General features: G+C 46.1%; 4 protein-coding genes across 4 annotated transcripts, besides 8 other annotated features; all 4 read left to right on the top strand.

Moving 5' to 3' along the window:
- Positions 1 to 13,294: part of a sequence feature (sequence corresponds to BAC RPCI93-30F7) that runs on past the window's edge.
- On the top strand, positions 797 to 2,083 carry Tb927.5.610 (acidic phosphatase, putative; the record flags this gene model as incomplete). Its single annotated transcript, XM_839642.1, has 1 exon — positions 797 to 2,083. One exon carries the CDS (start codon positions 797 to 799, stop codon positions 2,081 to 2,083), a length of 1,287 nt encoding a protein of 428 aa, XP_844735.1.
- Positions 2,412 to 2,489: a sequence feature (AT_rich).
- Positions 2,961 to 3,009: a sequence feature (AT_rich).
- Positions 3,237 to 3,266: a microsatellite.
- Positions 3,313 to 3,340: a sequence feature (GC_rich).
- Positions 8,774 to 11,042: a mobile genetic element.
- Positions 13,295 to 23,300: part of a sequence feature (sequence corresponds to BAC RPCI93-29K2) that runs on past the window's edge.
- Positions 14,028 to 17,217: a mobile genetic element.
- Positions 20,621 to 21,004, top strand: Tb927.5.600 (hypothetical protein, conserved; the record flags this gene model as incomplete). The annotated part of the gene is made up of 1 exon (XM_839641.1): positions 20,621 to 21,004. One exon carries the CDS (start codon positions 20,621 to 20,623, stop codon positions 21,002 to 21,004), a length of 384 nt encoding a protein of 127 aa, XP_844734.1.
- On the top strand, positions 21,196 to 22,407 carry Tb927.5.590 (protein phosphatase 1, regulatory subunit, putative; the record flags this gene model as incomplete). The annotated part of the gene is made up of 1 exon (XM_839640.1): positions 21,196 to 22,407. The coding sequence occupies one exon, from the start codon at positions 21,196 to 21,198 to the stop codon at positions 22,405 to 22,407; it is 1,212 nt and encodes a 403-aa protein (XP_844733.1).
- Tb927.5.580 (prefoldin subunit, putative) lies at positions 22,814 to 23,221 on the top strand (the record flags this gene model as incomplete). The annotated part of the gene is made up of 1 exon (XM_839639.1): positions 22,814 to 23,221. The coding sequence occupies one exon, from the start codon at positions 22,814 to 22,816 to the stop codon at positions 23,219 to 23,221; it is 408 nt and encodes a 135-aa protein (XP_844732.1).

Genomic DNA, 23,300 nt, shown 5'->3' with positions numbered 1-23,300 from the left:
CGAGATTGTGGTAATAGGAAGTGGATTCCCCCTTCCCGTCACCTCTTTTGTGTGTTTGCCTGCCGTTCACACGTTACTTCATTTATATATTTAAAAGTTTCCCTGTCCTGAAGAAAAGAAATACATATATGATGCATATATTTTTTGTGGAAGAAAATAGCTTTAAGTGAGGACATGAAAATGTCTCGTACAAAAGCGAATTAAGGAAGGTTAAAACATACAAACATTTGTGCGCATGCTCTTGGTGTAGGTAGTTGTGGAAGTAACCCAGTGAAAAGGCGGTGTCATATCTTTAAACCAACGAAAGGTTCCCCGATGGTAATTCCGCTCACTGTATGGTTGATGAGGTGAATTGAAATGTTTGTGTGATTGCAGGCGCCTCTCTTCGCGATATCTTGCGTAAGTTTTCTGTATGTGTGTGTGTTGGGAAATGCGGCCAGTGGGAAGTCGTTGAAATGGGAAACTTGTCTCGCAACGTCTAAAAATGAATAAAGAGGATATGCAGTCGCGTCATCAGTGATGAAGCTTCCGTTTGTGGCATCATTCAACGGCGTTTACGGTAAGTTTTTTCAATCCCCCCCCCTTAAATGGAAGCAAAGGTGGGTTTTGTGCCAAGCGTTAAGTCATTTCGTGAGGTGGTGTGTGGTGCCCCCCAACTTTAACCAAGTGATGTGTTGTATTTGTTCCCTTCGATTTCCTCCGTTTTACCCTTTTTTATCTTTTATTTTTTGCTTTTCGGCTGACCAGAGCTTTGGCACTAACTTTCTGGGTACCATCAACGTTACTATAAACGAAAATGTCGCGTACTATTGTGCTTGGGCTCGGCTTCGTGCTGCTTGTCTGTTGCTCAGGTGGATTTGCTGATGAGGAATCCTATGGAAAATCGCATTACAAAGCAGAAAGGAAACTTGACGTGGCCGCCGGGAGAGCCCTATGCGCGATGACGGATTATTCCACCAAAGTTTCTGGAGAATCGGCTGATTATTTTGTAGAAGAGTCTGACCGGCTGGCCGCATTGTTGGCTGATGATAAAAAGAGGGTGAGTTATTATCTTGAATACATTGGACCCCGACTGGATGAAAAAAGCAACTCGTATGCCACAGTCGCGGCTAAGCTGCGCGAGCAGTGCGAGGCAGCTCAGAAAGACATTGACCAAGGAGAGGCGACAGCGCAAGAGGTCGCTGAAAAGATTAAAGGATCAATCGATGGAGCGAAGGGAGCGGCGGCACAGGCGTTGGGTGAAGACGAAATTGAGGACCATAATAAAGCCACAGGTCTCTTAAAGGTTCTGAACTGGCATTGCGGTGGAGATATTAAGCGAGGGCTGAAGTTATCACCTTATAGCCACAATTGTTATGTTATCGGGCGGCGCAGAGATTACTCCGATGGTGCGAGGAATGTCATTCACTGCGATGGTTTGAGAAAGAGTACGCCTTACCAAAACGTGACTGGGACGAAGATGAAGCTCGCGTTGGATAAATGGGATAAACATAAGCCAAAAGCAAAGAGTGGTAAGCCGCCATGTGAAGATAAGAGCAAGTACAGCGGCCCGGATATCTGTACCGCTTGGGAAGGATGGTTAGGCGATTACAAAAGGGCAATGACCAAAACTCATGCGATTGTGACGGAGTTGAGGAAGGCACAACGCGCCGTGTACGTCGCCGAGACAAAGTTGGTGGTGCTTTACAAAATCTACACCTTGCTTGAAACTGATGAGGAGACGCCAAAATCAATTCTTCGAAACGTAACCGAATTCGTTAAGCAACGGAAGGACAAATTGGAACGCACCACTGTCTTGGGGGAAAATGGAAAACATGATGTTGATATTTCCCGTGAAATTATACTTCCCAACAATACTGAGGAAGAGGAAGAACTTATCCAGAAGGCACGTGATACTGCGCCATTGGGAATTAGCGTAGCCGTTTTGGTCGTTGCGATTGTTGTCCCGCTCGTTTTGCTGATACTTTTGTTTCTCCTCCTCAGGTGGCACATGAAAAAAAGGGATGAGGTGGAAGGACAGGTGGAAAAGAAAGGGAAGGAGGAGGAGTTGGGATCTGACGTCTTAGAAGGTAATATTCTTTAGAATTTTGCACATATGCACATGCACCAAAATTTTTATGCCAATGCGTTATTTGTTTCCTCCCCCCTCCCCCTCCCTCTTCTTCTTCACCTCACGTCTGCGGTAATATTTTCATCGGAAGCTGCAGCAGTAAGAAGGAAACTGAAAGAATTTTTAGCTGGAAATTAATGGAGAAGACACAAAATTAAGGGAAAAAAAGAGAAAAGGGGGCGGGAGTTCGCCTCCCCCAACATATGACCGCTTCACTGGTGTAAATTGGTGAAATGGGTTTTTGTAAGATAAAAAGGAATGAGGGAGAAATAGCGAGAAGGGTCATATGTTGACTTTTTTCTTTTTTATATTTAATGGTATTTATATATATATATATATTCTTATGAGCTTATGCAGGTATAAATATTTTTATAATTTTGGCTCCGCCTTCTCATTTTTTGTCTGAAGTAAAAATAGAAATTACTTTTTTTTAAAAAAAATCATTGATATTAATTTGATTAGCATATTTGATTGCTTTGACTGATGACTAATGCGTGGGGAGGGTGACGGCATTTCATACAAACATTTTTCCTTGAAACATATTTTTGTTCATGGCGTTGCGTCATCCTCCTGCTTTTGTTTGTTGTTTTTTTGTTTCGTATCATCAGCACAAAACTCATATTCCAACGTATCTATACAAGTTTTTTCTTTTGCTTTTGGTATATCAGGGATGTTCCAGTGGTGCTGAGTTTGTCTGTTTGTGCTTCCCTTTATTTTAAAACCCATGACATGATGGAAAGGAAAGTTGAGGGAATAAGATGACATGTATTACGAAAAAAAGGAAAAAAGCGAGTTAATGGTGGTGAGGTGGGAAAGGGGGGAAACAGTCCTACACGTTCAGCGTTCTATCTATATATATATATTTATTTATTTTTAAATAAATAAATTTGAAAAAAAAACCGCCCTTATGGCCGCAAAAAAAAAACGAGCGAGAATTGCGGGTGTGCGTTTTGATTCCTCTTTCTTAATGAATTAAAAGGGGAAAAGAAGTTTAAGGGGAAAAAAAAAAGAAACGGCCATGAGGGAAATAACGGAAGTACCCCTCTCAACGCGCAAGGAGCAAGGGGGGAAATTCACGGGGTGTATTTAGTTTGCGAAATTAGTTCGTTGTGAGCTGCGGGTTTTAAAAAGGAATGAAAAGAAAAGAAAAGAAAAGCAGTATTTGAAGAAAAAAGACGACAACACACAGAGATGTATGTGGTGCCCGCCCGCGCCGCTCCCCCCCCCCCCTTTCCATCACGCGTCAAAGATAATCTTTCCCGCCAACCACACGGGTTTAAGGTTAATACAGTGCGTTCGCACGCGATCAGTGGGCAGAAATTGCTAAATTATAACTTTCCTTTTGTCTTTTGCTTCACACCTGCTCCAAACGCACCGCATGCGCGTGGCCGTGCGTTGGGGGTGGGAGGTAACAACTGATTGGCGTCATTGCACCTCATCTCACTCCCTTATCTCTTCCGTCAAGTTTTTTACTTATACACATTTAATTATTCAAAAGGAAATTCTTAAAAGATAATGAAAGTAAACGTTTGCCGAAGGAATGCGGAGACGACGACCAAATGGCGCATGGACAATACATATATGCGTGTGTGTCATGAAACGGATAAATAGTGATGGGTTTGGAAGAAGAAAAAAAAATGAGGGTGGAACATGCAGGAGTGCAGAGAATGCCAGTGACGAAGCTAAGTTGGATATGCATTAAGTCAGGAAGGAAACAAGACGAATGCCCTCACTAACAAAGGTTTGGCTGCGGAATGAAACATTTAAAGGGAGGAAAGTTTTTGAAGGTTGCTTCTTTTCGCTTCCGCGGTTAAGAACACATTCATATAACTGAGTTTCCAGCCACCATCGCTGGAAAGAAGGGGAATAGGGAAAATACTGACGGCTTGGCATTGGATGAAGCTAAAGCTACTGCAAAGCCTGTTCAAATATGCGTATCAGTTGATTGCGCGGTGCCACAGTCCTATACTGCGCGGAAAGTGAGATGGGTTGAGAACTAAGAGACCACCACGAAGCGTAAGAACGGAGAGCAGCAGTTAATCGGACGCGATGAAACTTTTAAAAAAAGAAAAGGGAGGTCGGGCAAGAGGAGCACACTGGCGGTTCAGGACGCGGGCGGTTGCGGAAAAGTGTTGAAGCCGTGGATACCGTTTCTGTTGCGGCGGACGACGCGTCGAGGCTTGGGAAGGATGCGTTTAGCACTCCAGCCTGTGTTCTGCAACCAAACAATAGGATGGTCATGCATTTCACATGCGAGTCACTGCATGGATGAAGCAACCGCAAAGATCCATCGGCATCTACGGGGAGCAATTTATGATGCAAATTATGGCAACCTCACGCACACTGGTAAGGACAGGTGGTTGCCTTGACGTGGTTTTGCGATTTGTTCACAATGGCCGAAGGCGTTCCCAACGTTCCGTCAGGTTGTACATGAGGTAAAACCGCATCATACGGCCTCTTTGGAACAGCTGCGTTTTGTTCGCGGGAGGCTTTCTTCATGCAGGATTGCGAAAGACAACGGCTCTGCAGTTATTCGTTGGCGCCTCAAACCACAATAACAACACTGTGCGAGGCCCGTTTCAGCGCTAACGCTTAATAAAAGAACAACGAGCTGCAAGCAGGTATGCAGCGTCACTCACAGGAACTTAATACCTAGAGCATGAGAAAATGTCGCCAACAGCTCGAAAGGACGCACAATATATTTATATATATATCCCAACAGGATCTCCATAAAGTGGCGGTGCCCGGTCATGTGATCGACGAAACGGCACATTAAAAACAAAAATTGGCATTGTCATTGGTGAGTGGCGCAGACTGGCTTTATCGAATATGTTTCACTTTTCGCTGCTTTGATGGAAATTGAGCAAATTATGCCTTTTCGAACCATTCATCTGCCGCTAAACGTCCCCTGCCCCCCCCGCTCTCACGGCGCCCAAGCCGGCAGTAAATGGCAACATAAAAAGACTGGCCTTTAAGTAGTGAAATTGTTGCGACAGGTCCCAATCGCCTTCCGTACGCAGCTCCTCGTATGACCCCCCTCTTCGCAGATTTTTCCTACCATCACGTTATTCCGTGCAACTACGTGGCACATTATTTCGCTTACAATCACGTCCCCCTTTCGTGGCACCAAGCAATTCCGGTACACTTTGTAAAGCAATATAAACCCTTGTGGGTCTCGAAAACACTTTCCATGAAAGACCCCTCGCCATTAACAGCAAAACAGAAAACAATACAACAAATTCGGTATTCCTAAACATTTGCTCTCGCGAAAACAGGACACACTAAAAAAAAAAAAGAATGTCACAAACTCAACATTTCCATCCGCTTCGCTAAAATCGCTACAAAAAAATAAAGACAGCATCAAAAAGAAACAACAACACACTGCTTTAGAACACGGCAAACAAAAAAACTAAAAAAATTAATTTTCACACTTACACGGCAGCACATCATGACACCTTTCCCATTTCATATCCATTAATACATCGATCAGGTGAAAACAAGTCTAATTACAACAACCCTTCTCACGCAAAATATGCAAATTGAAAAAAAGCATGAGCAACATAAACATTAAAGCATAAAATGCAAACTATTGCGTATTTTCACGTCAAATACGCATTCATGCGTATGATTGTGCAAAAACAGTGTTACAATGCAACATGTAAGGTGTTTTTGGTGTAAAACACGCATTCTTGCACAACCTGCACAATGTTGCATGTTTGTTCACAAATTGTGCATTATTGCGTATTTTCACGTCAAATACGCATTCATGCGTATGATTGTGCAAAAACAGTGTTACAATGCAACATGTAAGGTGTTTTTGGTGTAAAACACGCATTCTTGCACAACCTGCACAATGTTGCATGTTTGTTCACAAATTGTGCATTATTGCGTATTTTCACGTCAAATACGCATTCATGCGTATGATTGTGCAAAAACAGTGTTACAATGCAACATGTAAGGTGTTTTTGGTGTAAAACACGCATTCTTGCACAACCTGCACAATGTTGCATGTTTGTTCACAAATTGTGCATTATTGCGTATTTTCACGTCAAATACGCATTCATGCGTATGATTGTGCAAAAACAGTGTTGCAATGCAACATGTAAGGTGTTTTTGGTGTAAAACACGCATTCTTGCACAACCTGCACAATGTTGCATGTTTGTTCACAAATTGTGCATTATTGCGTATTTTCACGTCAAATACGCATTCATGCGTATGATTGTGCAAAAACAGTGTTGCAATGCAACATGTAAGGTGTTTTTGGTGTAAAACACGCATTCTTGCACAACCTGCACAATGTTGCATGTTTGTTCACAAATTGTGCATTATTGCGTATTTTCACGTCAAATACGCATTCATGCGTATGATTGTGCAAAAACAGTGTTGCAATGCAACATGTAAGGTGTTTTTGGTGTAAAACACGCATTCTTGCACAACCTGCACAATGTTGCATGTTTGTTCACAAATTGTGCATTATTGCGTATTTTCACGTCAAATACGCATTCATGCGTATGATTGTGCAAAAACAGTGTTACAATGCAACATGTAAGGTGTTTTTGGTGTAAAACACGCATTCTTGCACAACCTGCACAATGTTGCATGTTTGTTCACAAATTGTGCATTATTGCGTATTTTCACGTCAAATACGCATTCATGCGTATGATTGTGCAAAAACAGTGTTGCAATGCAACATGTAAGGTGTTTTTGGTGTAAAACACGCATTCTTGCACAACCTGCACAATGTTGCATGTTTGTTCACAAATTGTGCATTATTGCGTATTTTCACGTCAAATACGCATTCATGCGTATGATTGTGCAAAAACAGTGTTGCAATGCAACATGTAAGGTGTTTTTGGTGTAAAACACGCATTCTTGCACAACCTGCACAATGTTGCATGTTTGTTCACAAATTGTGCATTATTGCGTATTTTCACGTCAAATACGCATTCATGCGTATGATTGTGCAAAAACAGTGTTGCAATGCAACATGTAAGGTGTTTTTGGTGTAAAACACGCATTCTTGCACAACCTGCACAATGTTGCATGTTTGTTCACAAATTGTGCATTATTGCGTATTTTCACGTCAAATACGCATTCATGCGTATGATTGTGCAAAAACAGTGTTGCAATGCAACATGTAAGGTGTTTTTGGTGTAAAACACGCATTCTTGCACAACCTGCACAATGTTGCATGTTTGTTCACAAATTGTGCATTATTGCGTATTTTCACGTCAAATACGCATTCATGCGTATGATTGTGCAAAAACAGTGTTGCAATGCAACATGTAAGGTGTTTTTGGTGTAAAACACGCATTCTTGCACAACCTGCACAATGTTGCATGTTTGTTCACAAATTGTGCATTATTGCGTATTTTCACGTCAAATACGCATTCATGCGTATGATTATGCAAAAACAGTGTTGCACAATCATACCCATTTGTCGCTGGTTTCAGCATGTTTTGTGTTTGTTTATTGTGTTTTGTTCAATTCTTAATTTTTTCCCTAGTTGTACCGTTCTCTCCACCGCTGATAAATGTTGTTTTTTTCTTTATTTTGTATTTTTGGTTTTTTTTCTGCTGATGTGAAAAAAATTTTGTGCTAGTTTTGTTTTTTGGGTGTGTGTTTGTTGGAGGGTGAGGAGGCGATGCTAGATGTTAGACTTGCTGACATGCCGACTTTTCCACTTTTTTGTTTGTTGCTTAGTTTTTTCTGTCTATTCTCTTGTTAATGGGGGTGCTGTATGATTTTGGTTCCTGTTTACCCTGTTTTTCAATAGTCGTAGTTAAGAGTGGCGTCAAGCTCTGGAGTCGTTTTGTGGTGAGTTGAAGTTATTCAAGGCGACCCGAGAAGCAGAACTTCTGCAGGATGGCGGTGTCGTTTGGTGTTGGCTATGTTGCCTCCGGGGCATGGTAGCTTGTTGGGTAAAACAATGTTTTCTTGCGGTAGATGCGCTGTCTTGTAGTTATTGCTTTACATCTTGCATCCTGCTTTTCAATTCAAGACCTGTTTAGCTCGCGAACCGATTGCTTTGTATCACAAATGTGGCTGCGAAGGTGGTGCCGTCGTGACGCCTTTGAATGTTTAGTGTTGAGGCTTGCTGTTGTTGATACTCGCGAAGCCGCCAGTACGGGCCGCGGTTGCATGGGTTCTGATGGATCATACGCTGGACGCGACGCATCACCGCATTTAATTTTTCAAAAGAACGCGCCTACGCCAGAAGATCCGCCGCCATATTCGTCACTGCACTCGTTCGGTGTTTGCCATATCGCACCGCAATTAGTACACCTTTTTTGTCCCTCAGCGTGAAAGAAGGTTGTTAACACCGAGGTCGTGGTCGTTGGGATTGGTTGGGGTGCAAGCGTCGCCAGTGGAAATTACGGTTCCTGCCACCGGTGGAACGGGCCACCCATGAGTTGATTTTGTGCGGCGACCACCAGCAGTGCCAGCCAACGCTGTCGGCCCGCGCATCCATTCTTTGCATTTGGTCGTGAAATGTGTCCCGGTGGGCCCCCGAGTATATTTCCCCAGATCACAACAAACGCTTCGAATAGGCCGCGGTGTCTGCAAACCCCCGGTCGGGCAACTGTGACATGCCAGCGACATTCTTCGCAATTTCGCCGCGCGCCTTCGTTCAATGCCACGCCGCAGCAGGGGAGTACAAACTGTGGTCTAATGCAATTGTTCCTGCCCGGTATTGTCACAGCTGACCACCGCAATTTGTGCAGGGACGGGTCAGTAATGGTAACTGCGCTCGCCTCCGGCATGGTGGAGAACGAAAGCGGGTATATCGAGAGGCTGGGCAGCACCGCCTTGTGAATTAAGAAGGGATTCGGTGCCTTTCGCAGGCCCACCGCCAGTGCAAGTGCGCCGCCGCTTTTGTTGACCTGATGTATCGTTTTTTCGTCCTCACTTGGGCTGAGGGTCTGGCCGGACCTCTGGTTTAAGAATGTCCATTCGCCGATCTAAGCCTCTCCGGGACAGTTTGCGCACACGGGCCTTATCTTCCCGCGGAAGGCCCTGTTGCATTGAAAAGGAAGGCGTTGGAGAAGTTTGGATCAGCGGCTTCCGTCCCGGCACGAAGTTACGGGTGGGGTTGTATAGTGCGCGTGCGATACGTCCTCGATGGTTTGGCTGTCTTTGTGCCGCTCCGCTCCGGTCGCCTCTCGAATACCTTCTGAGACGCACTAATGCCACACATCAGCTCTGCACGTGTCACGTAATTGTAAAAACCGGAAGTGTAAAGCACGCAACGCCTCATCTGGGTGATACGCCGTCGCCCAAACGGTTTCTATTTTCAGCGCCCTGCGGCTTGCTATTCGCTGTGTTTGCGCAGCGCGCCGTCCCAAAACATCTTCGGTACTTTTCCAACCCCAGCCCGAGCCCCACCGTGATGTTACATTGACGATAAGTGTTCAATGTAACTGAGCAGTTTGCATTTCGTCACCGGCGTGCGGGCGTACATAAGTCACTTTTGCTGCCATTGTATCACAACGCCGGGGCTGCCCTGCGGTGTGCGGTCTTCGGGGTCCCTCTTCGTGTATCGCGCCGATAGCGCCAAATTATCCGCAAAAAAGCCGTCATGTGATAGCGGAAATGCTTCCAAGAGTTGGCTCTGCGAGTCCGAGGCTGAGGGGCACAGTGCGCTCTGATGCAGTTGCTTTATGCCTCTTGCAAGCGTCCGGCTGTTTAACAGTGTTTTGCCAACTTTTGTTCCTTTCATTCTGCTGTAAAATAAAACCATCAGCCGCTTTCCGTGTGACATCCAAGGCATTCGCGTAAACTATGAATGCCGCTCCCATGTGCGACGGCGACGGGTGACCAAGGGCCATCTGGAAGCGCTGAAGCAGCCTTAGCGTGGGGCGACCCGGCCGAAATCCCGGTTCTAGTGTGGGCCCCTCCCCCATAAAGTCCCCAATTCCATTACCAACGATGTTCTCGATGGCTTTGCGCGCGCAACTCATCGCTTTCACCGCCTCGTGGACATCCAAACGCTCCGCCTTCTTAGGGTGTTTCTGTATGGAAATTATTGATAACTCTCCCGTGCAGCAGGTACGATTCCATTCCATAAACTCACGTCGAATGCCTTAAGGGCGAGGATAAGTAATCTGTTGCCCGGGGCGCGTAGGGATCAACGAAATGTTTCTCCTGCCGGTAGTCGGTTTTGGAGCACCGTCTCATATAGCCGCCAGGAGGTTGAATGGCCCCGACGCGTACACTTTCTTGACGCACCAGTTGCAACGGACCGGAGCCTTGTGCTTTCAGAACGGCACGAAACACCCTTCATTTGTCATGCGGCCTGGAAGCTACCTCTGCATGTCGACCAGTTCCCCCATTCAATGAGCGATGACACCTCGCAATCCCCTTATCGAGTTTAGTAAGTTGAGGTGTTGAGTGTTGTGGTGTGGCTGTGATTCAAGGAACGACCCCTGCGGTTGCAACACGGATACCGCACCTCAGACATTTCTCCAATTCGTGCACGTTCCACCAGTTCCAATTCTTCCGTCAGAGTTCGTCGGCTGTCCTGAGAAAATTTCTCCGTGTGGATTTGGTCTATGAATGCAGAGAAGCTGTTGGCGAATGGGCTCACCCCGTACGTTCCACACACTCATATCGAGGAGATGTTGACCATCACTGCTCGGTGAAGTTCTATGACATCCACTGGTGCGCCCCGCACTTCCCTTGAGGGGTGACGCATCAGGTGTGAGCTCCCGATGTTGGCACGCACACTTGGTGCTATCGCCAGTTTTTTGTTGGCCCAAAGCTACTTACCGACATGGCGCCGCAGTAAAGTTATTCCCCTAGTATCTGATCGAGTCTTGCGGTTCCACACCGCCGCGTGACTGTCACCTTTTGCACCAATGAGTTGTGTGCCCTCGGCCGCAAGCAGCACTCACACGCCGGGTTCTTCAAAGTATGGCGTGGCGGAATGTAGGTAGGCTTGGCCGTCGGCGAAGTAGTCCCCCTTTTCCTTTTTCCCAACCCATGGTCGTTTCAGTGTGAATTCCTTTGACAGTTATCTTGAGTCTGTTGGCGCTCCTCTGTGTTTAGCTCAAACCCCTTTGGTTAAATAGCTTGCATAGAAAACGTGCCAGTTGCATGCGAAACGGCAACCATCTGTTTGCGGCATTTTCGACCGCTTTCTCTACGGAGCGCTTCCTGGGGAGGGGTGTTGTGACGGTTTTGGGGAAGGTGAGTAGTACCCACATTTTACAGTGTTGTGCTTTTTTTCCTATTTTGCATTCGCCCTTCCACTGCATGAGTTCAGTGATGTGACTTTGTTGCACGCATTTTGTCCTGCGAGCGTTGGATGGTCTTTGGAGCTGTCTTTGATTCCAGAGATGCTTCATCATTTGTATCTTTTTTCATTCCAACTTCCACCAAGTGTTTGTTCCCTGTGTAAAGAATGGGTTTCGACATATGAACACGCTAATAATCGCACCATCCTCTTTCGTATCGTGTTCTACTCTGCGTTTCAGTCAGTGACTTTTGCAATGCCTGCCCTGATCCCTCAGGAAGTTCAATGTTTTTGCTGTCTTCCTTTTTGCCATTCTCTTTTTCCTTTCGCTTCGTTTTCATAATCAGCCCTTTAATTGTTTATGCGCTTCTTTTTTTTTTTTACAATTTGGCGCTGGTACTCCTTCGGCCGTGTCTTGTTACACAGTGCGAACAGCATTTATTGCGGTGAATGGGGAACTTTGTTTTCAGCTTGTTCGCATGACCATGTCATCGGTTTTTGACACGGTGATTCGGTTTGTCGCACTTGTAGCCTGCCAATTCCCCCTTTCTCTGCAACTTCCTCGGGCACATTTGACATTCCACCTCCATGCCTTATTTTCCTGGTGATTTGTCCTGTGGGTTTTCGGAGAAATTTTCTTCCTGCCGCGCTTTGAGCGACCCGTGTCGTTGCGTTTCCTCAACCGCCCACCCAGTCGGTACGGTCGGTAGACGAAAGGGCCAATTTAATCTTTTTCCTTTCTTTGCTCTCCACCGCTTCCTCAGACAGGTCTCCTTTTCGCTTCTAAAGAACCGCCTTGGAGGTTACCCGAGACACGTCGCGGCATGCGTTCCCATAGTGATTGCCTTTGTTCAAACATTTTACCATAGATATATGGCGGCTGTAGTTCCCTCTGTACGTTGTCTGTGCTTTGCTCCCTGTTTGGGGTGCTTTCCATGCTCCTTTCCTTTCCCATTGATGCGCTTTTATCGTTAGGTTAGCCACTGAGCCGCGGCGCGATTGCATAACGTAGGCGAAATATGCAGGTAAAGCAGATCTTTGTCTCGTATTGCTCCCCGTGGCGGGGACGCTTTGGGACAAATGGATGAGATGACCTGCAACTTTGGTGGTCCCTTTTGTGAACCCCCCGTTGCCCTTTTTGTGCCTCTCTGCTTCCTCACATGACCGAAGTGTTAGATCTGGCGGCCCCACATCTTTTGTTTTCCTTTATCTTCTTGCTGTTTTCACGGAATTAAAAGGTACTAGCATGCATGATCCCGAGGCATGTGCACTTTCTTTCCAGCACACATTCACACACACGTCATCACATGGTTTTATGGGCCACCGCGCATTGCAGCCGATTCCTTGTTGTGACATTTTACAGATGCTTTTTAGACCCGTGTCTCCGCGTATGATGATTAGGTTGTTTGCAAGGAAGCTGTTTCTAATTCCTGATGCTTTACTTATCTTTAGGCTGAGGAGGTCCATTCTGAATATGAGCAGCATTGATCCAGGCAGCGGATCGTTGCGGCACCCCGCAGGTTGGGGAACTAGCGTTTGACAAGGTCTTGTTTGTCCTCACTCTGGGGTTTGAACTGTACAGGAACCGTCCCATTCACCTCTTTAGGTGAGAATATACTTGCAGCGACTTAGCGCCACAGTGATTTACACACGATCCACTGACTCGGACGCTCTTGCATAATCCACAAATGCCTGCTCTGCCTTTTTTCTTTTGTAATGGGAGCTTGCGAAAGGAATGGTCCATCTTTACCACTTTCTTTGTTATTCGTTCTTTCCTTTCTTATATATGCATAGAAAAACTATTACGGAGGAAAGTTTTTTAAAAGGGTAAGTAATTTTTTAAAAAGTAAGTTATCGCTGTAAGTTTTGAGAGATGCTAACGACAACCCCTCCAACTATATCGGATGCCGAATGGGAAATAAGTTTGAAAGAAATAAGGACTTTTGTGAAACAGTGCGGTCGGACCACATTTTCATTCAACTATTGTCCCCCTTTTGGAAATTCAGCGGTACATGTAGACGGTTTTCCGAGGTTTGACAATGGAGAGCTTCGAGTGACTTTTGACAATGGGCAGGTAAATTTCGCCGATTTACGGACCTCGTTTGTTTCCTTCAATATGCCCTAAAACATTGAATTGTTGCCTATGTTCGAAGAAAATAGAGAGATGTTTCGTAACGAATGTCTAGCACTAGAGGCAAATAAGTCTAATTTATACCAACAGTACGAAATGACAAGAGCACAGATGAATGATGAGCACTGGAGAATGCAAAACCAGTCGATGGAACTGAATGGGCAAGTTGAAAGGTTCATGCAAGAAAATTGTGCTTTGAGAGGGGAAATGGAACAGGTGCTCTTCCATATCAATGGGTTGGAAGCTGTCATTGAATCGATAACAGCTGGATTACACCACTGAAATATATTAGCAAATACGGACGCCACACATAAAACGGATCCAGTTGTCGAACAAGAGAGAGAGTGAAGAATGAATCAGATCGAAAGGAAAAGGTAGAATAGAAATAAAGTTCACTTTTGAGTCATACAAATCACAGTTTACTCAGAAATCAAGCGGTAAATATGTAAGGAACCCCAAGGTGGGAATCAGAGGCATTCAGCGGTTAAAAAATAACTTTGTGGACAAGGGTTTTCGCCCTGAAGAAAATATGCGGACGTTTGAAGGGGAAATCGAATACATGACAGAGACATCACCGGAACAGTTTTTTAACTGCGTACAAAGAATTGTTCCCATTACCACAAAAATCGGATCACGGGTTACAATGCGTCTGGGAGCAATTTGCGGCGTGGATAAATGCAGTAGGATTGGAAGGCCTCTCAGAAGGTGGGATAACAGTCGGGAGGTCGATTCACACTTATCTTCGAGTCTTGCAAACAGAGAGAGCCCACTCGGGGGTGCGAGTGGAAGCGTTTGCAAAGGCAGTACATGACTCAAGGAGGGACGAGGATCCATACCATCAAGCATACCCCAAAGTTCAAAAACCGACTTCCCAAGTTAGCAGAATACGATGCTTCCGATGTGGGAAGTTGTGGCACTACAGTACGTCATGCTTCGTTAAGGATGCCAAGGTTCCGTGGAAGCCAAAAAGCGAATGTCGGCCCCGGAAACAGTAAGCTTCGGGGCCGAGAAAATATTGGAATCCGTGTCCATGGTTACGGGGCCAAGGACCCACAAGTGGGTAATAGCGAATGGAGAAATGCCACGGAAAACTTGCCGGGGAAAGGTCTCATGGTAGAGGAGGACACAGAGGGAAGAGAGCCAGCAAGAGAAACGGCATCCCCAGTTTTGCGCCCTACGAAAACACCGGCAAAGGAAGTTATCATTATAAAACCACCCACGATACGATTATGGTGGCGTGGGCTTCAAAAGCGAATCACATCGCAAAAAGAATTTGGACACAGTCAATATGGGAGCAGTTGGGGTCGATTCTCAGGAGATTCTGCGAGTCTGTGGCAAAGCACAACGTGGAGCCAAGCGAGGGGAATGTTCCCGTCTTCATTGTGAGCTTGCAGCTGGCCAAAAGCAACGCTGTGCAGTATACAAGAACTCTTTTGTGATGCTGACAGCGGAAAAGGCACCAACAAGAATCCTTTTGAAAGGTTTGCAGAGAAAAGTGGCAGAACCACCAATAAAGCAGGCCTGCCCCATGGAGATGTGGGAACTGGACATGATAAGCGACACAATGGAACAGGAAAGGGAGCGAGTGGCCATGCGTCTGGCTTGGGTCACTGCCAGTCGTTGGGGAGAGATTGCGTCGCCGCAAAAGGAAAATTTTGTCGCTCATCCTCAGGACGAGGAGGCACTAATCGTCGACTGGGGGGCATCCCAAAGACATCCAAGTTAGATCCCCACAGAGCAGCGTGAAATGTCGTCATCGCGGGCGAGGACGCCAAAAAGTTGAAGAAAGTCGTAAGGTGGAGGGCGGATGAAGAAAAACTAACCACCATCAGCAGAAGGGACATGGAAAACATTCTGAAACCTTACGGAATGACGATGCATTCTATAAAAAAGAGGGTCTCTACCTCATGCGACCGTAGCGGTGATAGAAAACGACCTCGACTCACGCATTCTGGCCAAGATGGGAAAACACGCGGACCCCATGGAATTTCGTCGGAGCACCACTAGGTATTTAGGGCCATGGGTGGCTGTGCTAAACAAGTCAGTAAATCTAACAGCGCTCATGTAGAAACGGAGGGTGAGTGGGCCACGTTACTGTGGAAGGTTCAGAATCCAACGATAAAAATAATAGGACAGGACCTTTATTTCAGAGACACAACATTCTCCGACGCACCCATCAAACCAAGGTCGCCTCGGATACTGAGCAACAGGAGTTACCGTAACAACAGATGAATGTGGAGACTTTATCGCTAAAATGGATCAAGCAACGACTGAATAGTCAATATTTACAGCTCTTCAATGATGTTTGGGAGACCATGCGCAGACCGGCCAGGAAAGAAGGTCGGGAATACGAGCCAAAATTGACGATTTCAGACCAGAATACTATCACCGTGGAAAGAGAGGGTACAATTCAGAAAGTGTCCAACAACCCTACCACGGGTTGGGTGGTGCCCTTCACGGTGCTGGAAGAGAAGCCAACGGGTTGTCGAGGGCGAATCATTACATGGCCAAAGTCTAAGAATGCACAGGACGATTATGAAGCTATTGTTCCTCTGGGACACGTGCCACGCTACCTGGATGCTGTCCATGATGAGGGTGCAGCGCTTTGTGATTTAAAAGCTTCGTTTTCTTAAAAGCGGGCTTGCTGATGGACACCCGATCAGGTTTCTTATGCCGGACGGCAGGTGGAAAGCTCGTGGAACTTGCCCGACTTCCTATGGGTTACAAGTGTGGCCCGGGAGTCTTACACACGGCCCCGTGTGTATTGGCCGGGGACTCTGCAGTAGTGAAAGCTGAATATGCAGCGCCTTCGTAGCTAAAAGTACATGTGTGGATTGATAATATTCGTATTAGCAGTCCACGGGAAGTTGTAAACTGATGGAACAAGGTGATTAGAAGAAACATGTTACAGCGCGGCGCAACTTCATGGAAAAGCAAGTCCATCACCGCACTATATGATTTCATTGGAGTCCACTTTGGTCATGGTTCAAAGATGGTGCCATTGAGCAAAAAAACGGTGCGGAAGCTCAGGGAGGCTATCCCACTGAGAGGGTTACTGTTGACAATTTGGAGAGCATAGTATCCCGAATGATGTATGCGGCGGGGGTGCGGGGAGATTCTCTGTTCCGACATTATTTTTTCTTAAAGATGGTAAGACGGCGCTTGTCGGAGCTCAACAGGTGTGTCTTGGCGCAGAACGACATGGCACGGCTTTCCCTCCAGGCAATCCGCATGGGGCAGGAGTGACTAAGCGGGTTGATCGAAAAAGAACCCGTTAAGCCGTCAAGGTAATTACTGACTTCTGCAACATCGGTTACCGATGCTTCTATACACGGTTGGGGAGCCTTACTTTTTAAGGACAGCGGGAAAGTATGGGCTTCAGGAGGCCAGTGAGAACAACCTCCACATTGTATCTCTCATACCAAGGCGAGAGCAGTGACATTGGCATTGAGAGCTTTTCAGGGCAGCCTGCTTAATAATATTCACGTATGTGTGGATAATACTACAGTTATGCATGTCACGAAAAAAGGTAACACACACTCCGATGCTTCGGTTCAAGAAGTAAGTTTAATAGATCATGCTTATCTGGAGGAAGGCATCGAGGCTCTTTGAGACTATGTTGTTTCATTAGCGAATTTCGCTGATGGTATCTCACGGAGGAGGGCAGTTTTTCCATCGGACTTAGCGAAAGGGTGGAACTTGTGATAGGGAGCGCGGGAGGCGGGATGAGAACGCTTTCACCAATTCCTTATCGTAAGTGTTTTGTTTCTTTCATTGTCTTAATATTGGGAGTTTTATCTACATTGAAAAAGCTTACCGGGATACCCTAAGATTGGTCATTTAATTAATTATATCTTTTATCATAAATCTCTTCTATATGTAGGAGTAGGTAAGGTGCAGACTATTCTGCCTCAATTATTACACTAAACAAACGTGCTTTAACCCTTGCAGTTGAGGGCATGAGTCCTTGGCAGTTGTGGGTGAAGTAGGCTACGCAGTTGATCTTTCGGGATCCTGACAACCATTCTTTCCATCGACTTGTAGAAAGTATTCGTACTGTAAATTGCAGGAGTGATGCCACCTTTATTACAGGCTCGTGTGCCTTCAAGGCTGATATTAAAACACCCTTTCTCTGCAGTTTCGGCGTCACAGTGTGTTCCATGTGGTGAAATATAACCCCAGTAAGCGGTGCCTCTTCTTCCTACAGAGCCTCTTCACTCCTTCTCAGCATACAATATCTCCCACAGGCGCGGTTCCTGTGCAGAATTTAGCTGTTGGTAATTCCGGCGCTCCCATGGTCAGTAATTTGGGTTCATAGGCCCTCACTTCTGGTAATTCCCTCTTCGAAGCTCCTGACGTTTCTTGACATATCCTCGTAAAGAATTTCCCAGCCAAGGCACGCAAGTTCATTGGTAAGCCGCTCAATCGGCTCTATTCCATTCGAGTAGTGTGTGGTGATGGCTGTAAGAACTAATTTGAGCAGCATCCACGTCGACGCCTGTTTCTATCGTATTCTAATCGTGCCTTCCGGTTGGATTCAATGTCGGGATCTAGCTTGACACCACACTCCCCGTGGATGGCTAGGCCTGGTGCTGGAGCTCGCTTGCAGTCTGGAGATTTTCCCGTGGAGCTCCCTTTTTTGCTTTTTTTTTCTAATCAAGAGTTCTTCCAAGCGCCGTTTTACAACACAGTATCCTCCGCTGTGTAGCCGGGTGCGTGGACACTAACCTAAGCCACGCCAATTTATACTCACATGTACGCGCGGCGCGACTTTCGCTGGGCGCAATTTGCTGAGTTCCAGTTTTGTTTTTGCCTCTAACCCTCGTAAATGTATCGACGCGGGTACTACCCGCGGCCCCTTTTCGGCTGTTGGCCAAATTTTCACTCTCCCGCGCTTTCTTACCTTTGTAGAACCCCGCACTGTGGCCATCCCGCCCTGTTCCGGCTTTAACACTCATCAACTCCTGAAGGGGTTTGCTCTTCCAGTGCTCCGGAAATACGGGTATCATTTTGCATTTCATTTCTTCGTCGCGTGGATGTGTCTCCCTCAAAATGCGGAAGCAAACTCCCTTTAATACAAGGACACTTCGGTGAGATGGTCCCTTACGATGCAGCGATGAGTGGAGTACCGCTATCTATGGTGCGTTCCCATGGCAGAAGTTGCCCCTACGCGCCCACGGGAACGTGCAAGAGCGTGGGGAGGGCCGTAAGGATATCACTTCCCACACCGGGGAGCCAATTTGCCACTTCCCCCCATTGCTCCAGCAACCAGCAGCCGACCGACAGCCCCGGTCACTAAGGGGTTGGATGCATACAGCTGCCCAGTCCCCCCCGGGTGAAGTGCTGGGCGGTGGAGCCATGTTGACGGGGTACACGCCGAAACGATGGTGGGTGTTTGGTCGCGTGTGGTGTGCTACCGGAGGGGCAGTGGTGGCGGAGGGTTTGCCGTGTAGCGCCATTTTTTTCTTTTTTGCTTTACGGATCATTTCGTGGTGGTTTGCGTTTCCCGGATTGATCATTTCTGTTCCGCCCCGATGGGTGTTCGCTTTTTGTCGTGTTTTTTGTGTGTTTGTGTGGTCCATGGTTATGTACAGCATTCCGAAGCGGTTTTTTTTATATTTGCCGCGATCGTTCTTTGTATTCCAGAGGTGCGGCACGTACACGAAGGGAGGGGATTTGGCCGGGAGAGGTTTTCGCACTGTGTTTATTATGTGTAGCAGGGGTGCCTTACATCTAAAGCGTTTCTCGATTTTATTCGATATGCACTTTAATCTTTTGATAATCCGTGAGGGTTGCTCATGACACCGTGAATGGGGCGAACTCGTGAGATTAAACTAGATGGCCCGAAATTATTTTTGTGTTTCCATGTTGATTCGGTGCTGATGTTTTCCTGAAAGCCCTTCTGAGGAGGTATTTTTGTGTGTTCCAATTGTTCAGGAGGGCCCGATGAAGGAATGAGCTGTGTTATCTTCGCGAAAAGTCTTTGATACCCTTGAGCTGTGGATGCTTGCAAGTTAAATCAAATGACCTGGTGCCGTTTTCAGTTCAACGGCGTTCCTTCTACGTGTTCGGAATGACGGACTGGTGGCAGTCAAGTGGTTTCTCGTGCCTGTCTTCCTTTTTTGTTTCAACTGTCAACTGTCTTGTCTGATGCACGGTACTGCGAGGCGGTGAGACCGGCGATGAGTTATTCGGTATGGATTAACTGCTCTGTCTCTTTGAACGTTGTGATTCCCTCTTCACCTGGCTGCAACTCTGTCTCTTACTGCCCTTCTCACTGCAGGTGTGTTTGCGATGAAGAATTCCGTTGTCTACAGCTCAAAGCGCTGGTGCCACAATTCAACGACCGTTTGTTTCGCACTGGACCACATCCTGCTCAATGGGTTGTCGTGCTGTAGCTTTGTGTTAGGCGCTTGACGTGCAAGAAGATGGTATTATAGGCTGAATCCGTGGCTCTTCATCGTTCTTCCTGCTCGTTTGTACCATCAAATAGTTTTTGAATTTGAGCAACAGCTCCACTGTTAATGCAGGAGAGCTACTGTGGGACAGCCGTCAGTTTCGACCTATTCCCCTACCCGCACTTCTTCTACTTCTGTGACCTGCAGAATGAATAAGCTCTTTTACAAGGATTAAAAAAAAGTTTTTCGTTATGAACCTATGTTTCATTTTGTGTTGCGTTTGAGGTATTTATTTATTTCTCCACGGCTGTGAGATATCTTTTTGTTTGAAAGGGTTATAAGTCTGGTACGCTTTGCATCTGTCTGTGCTCACTGATGATGCAGCAACGAACATCCACTAGTATCAGTTGCACATATTCGCTTTATCGCAATTTGAATCATATTATCTCGGCACCCAAATGGGGTGAAATACGCCCACCGGCCACGCGTGGTCACCATTTTAAGCAACATTTACATATTTTTTTTCATTTCTAAGAGTTCCCCTTTGGATGAAAGGTCACTCCTTTTCACATGATTATAATGGATTACGCTTTAGCAGATTTTGTTCCGATCTAATTTGTCCGCTTGAACTTTCTTTTGCGTCTGCGTTTGCATATTGACTTTTGTCTCTTTCTCGACACTGTTTTTTTTTTTGGACTGGAGGGAACCTGAACGTATTAATTCATCTACACGAAATCCGGGTTCAATGGGCCGTGGATTCGGGAGAGGACTGAGGGTTGCCATCGTGACACACGCACAGGGTAAAAATACAGGCAAGAAAACCCCACGGGGTCTTCGGGGGTCGCGCCAAATAAAACGCAAGAGGTTCCAGCAGAAGCACGACGACCAGCTGAAGCTGGAGGAGTCTATGGGACTAGGGCCCGTTACTAAACGCGTCGCTGAGAAACCATTAGCACAACAAATTGCAGCTGTTCAGTTCCCGCATGTGATCAATAAGAGACAGAAGGGATTCAAACAGCTGCGCAAACAAATCATTCACGGAGTTAAGAGCATTCGGCGAAGACACGCCGAAAGGAAGAGGAAACAGGCGGGGAATTCCGACCCTACCCGGGGACATGCGAGTTCATAGTGCGCTCGAGGACGTTCGAGACGCGCTATTGGTTGTATGAACGGGAGGTCAAGAGGCTTGTGATCTACAATAATAAATTGTACTTCTTCCCGTCCTTGTTGCATTTACATCTGCTGCTTATCACCGTCGTCTTGGTTCTGCTGACATCTATACCATCTTTTTGTACTCTTCTAAAAAAAAAAGTCGCAACTATGTCACAGGAGGGTGGGAAATCAGAACCGGACGCCAACGAAAAAGAGCAACGGAACCAAAAATTAAGGCTAGGCCTTGAGGCCATGTTCTGTGCTCAAGAGATACCTTCTGAGAAACGCACGGACATTGAAAGTGACGGCGAGGAAGTGCCTCCAAGCATTACTCGAGATGAAGATAGATACCGTCAGGTGGCGGAGGCTATTCTTAGGATTGATACGAAGAGCAAAATCATAGAGATAAATAATATTCGCCTGTTTTCAGTGGCTGAAATTGAGCTTGACAAGTTGACTGAATGCACATCCCTTTCCTTGCGCAAGAATCTCTTGCATGATCTTATTCCGTTTCCTGAGGACCTCGCCGATCGCCTTGATGAGTTGGATCTTTTCGACAACAAAATTCGTAAGCTGAACGATTTTTTCGAGACAGTAACAGTCCCTGGTGACCCGCCCACGACGAAAACACTCCCCAACGCATACAAATGTCTCACGAAATTGGACCTAAGTTACAATCAGATTCGTGAAATCGGTGGACTCGATTCCATCGGGGGTACGCTGAGAGAGCTTTATCTGGTCGAAAATAAAATTAAAGAGGTTAAAAATCTTGATTCTCTGGTGAACCTTGAGTTACTTGAATTAGGGGGCAACCGTTTACGTGCCATCGGTTCCGGGTTGGAGAAGTTGACGAAGTTGAAACAGTTGTGGCTCGGCAAGAATAAGATAAGTTCCATTGGTACCGCGCTTCACAAATTGGTTTCGCTAGAGATCCTTAGTTTGCAGGCAAACCGAATTACCTCTGTTGATGCGGAAAACTTCTTGGGAGCAAAGGCCAATCCTAATTTGAGGGAAGTATACTTGTCCGAGAACGGCCTTACTTCTGTTGGGAACGTGCGACACCTATCAACAATCAAAATTATCGATTTTAGTTTCAACTCGATATGTTCAATCGACGCTGAAGAGATCAATCCGCAAACCATGCCCAAACTTGAGGAGTTTTGGCTCACTGATGGAAATATAGCAGATTGGGAAGAGGTAGGAAAGTTAAGTGGCTTCACAAGCACTTTGAAGACCGTGTATCTTGAGCGTAACCCAATTGAAGAAGATAAGAGGTACCGCGACAAGGTATACATGTACCTGCCCTTCTTGGTACAGATTGATTCATGGCCAATTGTGAATAAGGGAAATCTTGAAGCTGATCGTAAGCGAAAAGCTTGATGTTTATGAATACCGTCGACATACTTGGATATGTATTTACGAGGTTTCTTCAGCACTGTTTGAGGTGCATTCCCGCGACACCACATAGTGGAGATCAACGGAAGTCAGACATGCGTACTAGTGACGCATACGGCGGCATACGCAGTGGTTGTTTCCATCTAACTACGTCTTTTCGGCACTGTCGTGTCATACTTACGACTCCCTGTGGCTTACCCGGATGAAGCGTTTCTTACCTTTGATTTATCCTTAACGCCTTTCTTTTCACATCTGTATGCACTCAGAAGTGAGCGGCTTTAGCTATAGCGTTATATTATATAGCTTGTAGTAAATAGAAGGAAGGATCTTATACCACGTGAACTGCGCCACCGCGACCAAACTCACCTACATCTGTACGCGCTGAGAGGGCATGCAGCAGGTTCCACCCGAGATTAAGGCAATGAGCGATCAGCTTCAAATGCTTCTCAAGGAAAACCAGGAGCTCGGAGAAAAGAAGGCGAAGCTAATTGATGCGCGCCAACGACTTGGTGCTCAAAAGTCTGAAAACGAAATAGTAAGGGATGAAATCAACCGACTAGAACCAGATTCCAAGGTATACAAGCTTATCGGACCGGCACTAATTCCACAGGACCAGAGCGATGCTAAGGCAATTGTACAGAATCGTCTTGAGTACATCAATGGGGAGCTCAAAAGGACGGACGCCGCTATTGCTGACCTAGAGAACAAGCAACGCAGCGGGCAACAAAAGTCTGAGGAACTATTCCGGAAGATGCAGGCGAAGCACTCACAAATCCAAAGACGTCAGCAGCAATCTTAATGGATGGCAAAGGTTAAGAAAATTTAACGTCCGCGTTTATGTCTTTTTAACTCAGTTATTATGCACTATTTTCATTTGG

Source organism: Trypanosoma brucei, chromosome 5 (assembly GCF_000002445.2).
Source record: "Trypanosoma brucei brucei TREU927 chromosome 5, complete sequence".
In the NCBI taxonomy this organism is placed as follows: Eukaryota; Euglenozoa; class Kinetoplastea; order Trypanosomatida; family Trypanosomatidae; genus Trypanosoma; species Trypanosoma brucei.
Note: the sequence above shows the minus strand (reverse complement) of the source record. Positions and strands in the feature narration are given on the sequence as shown.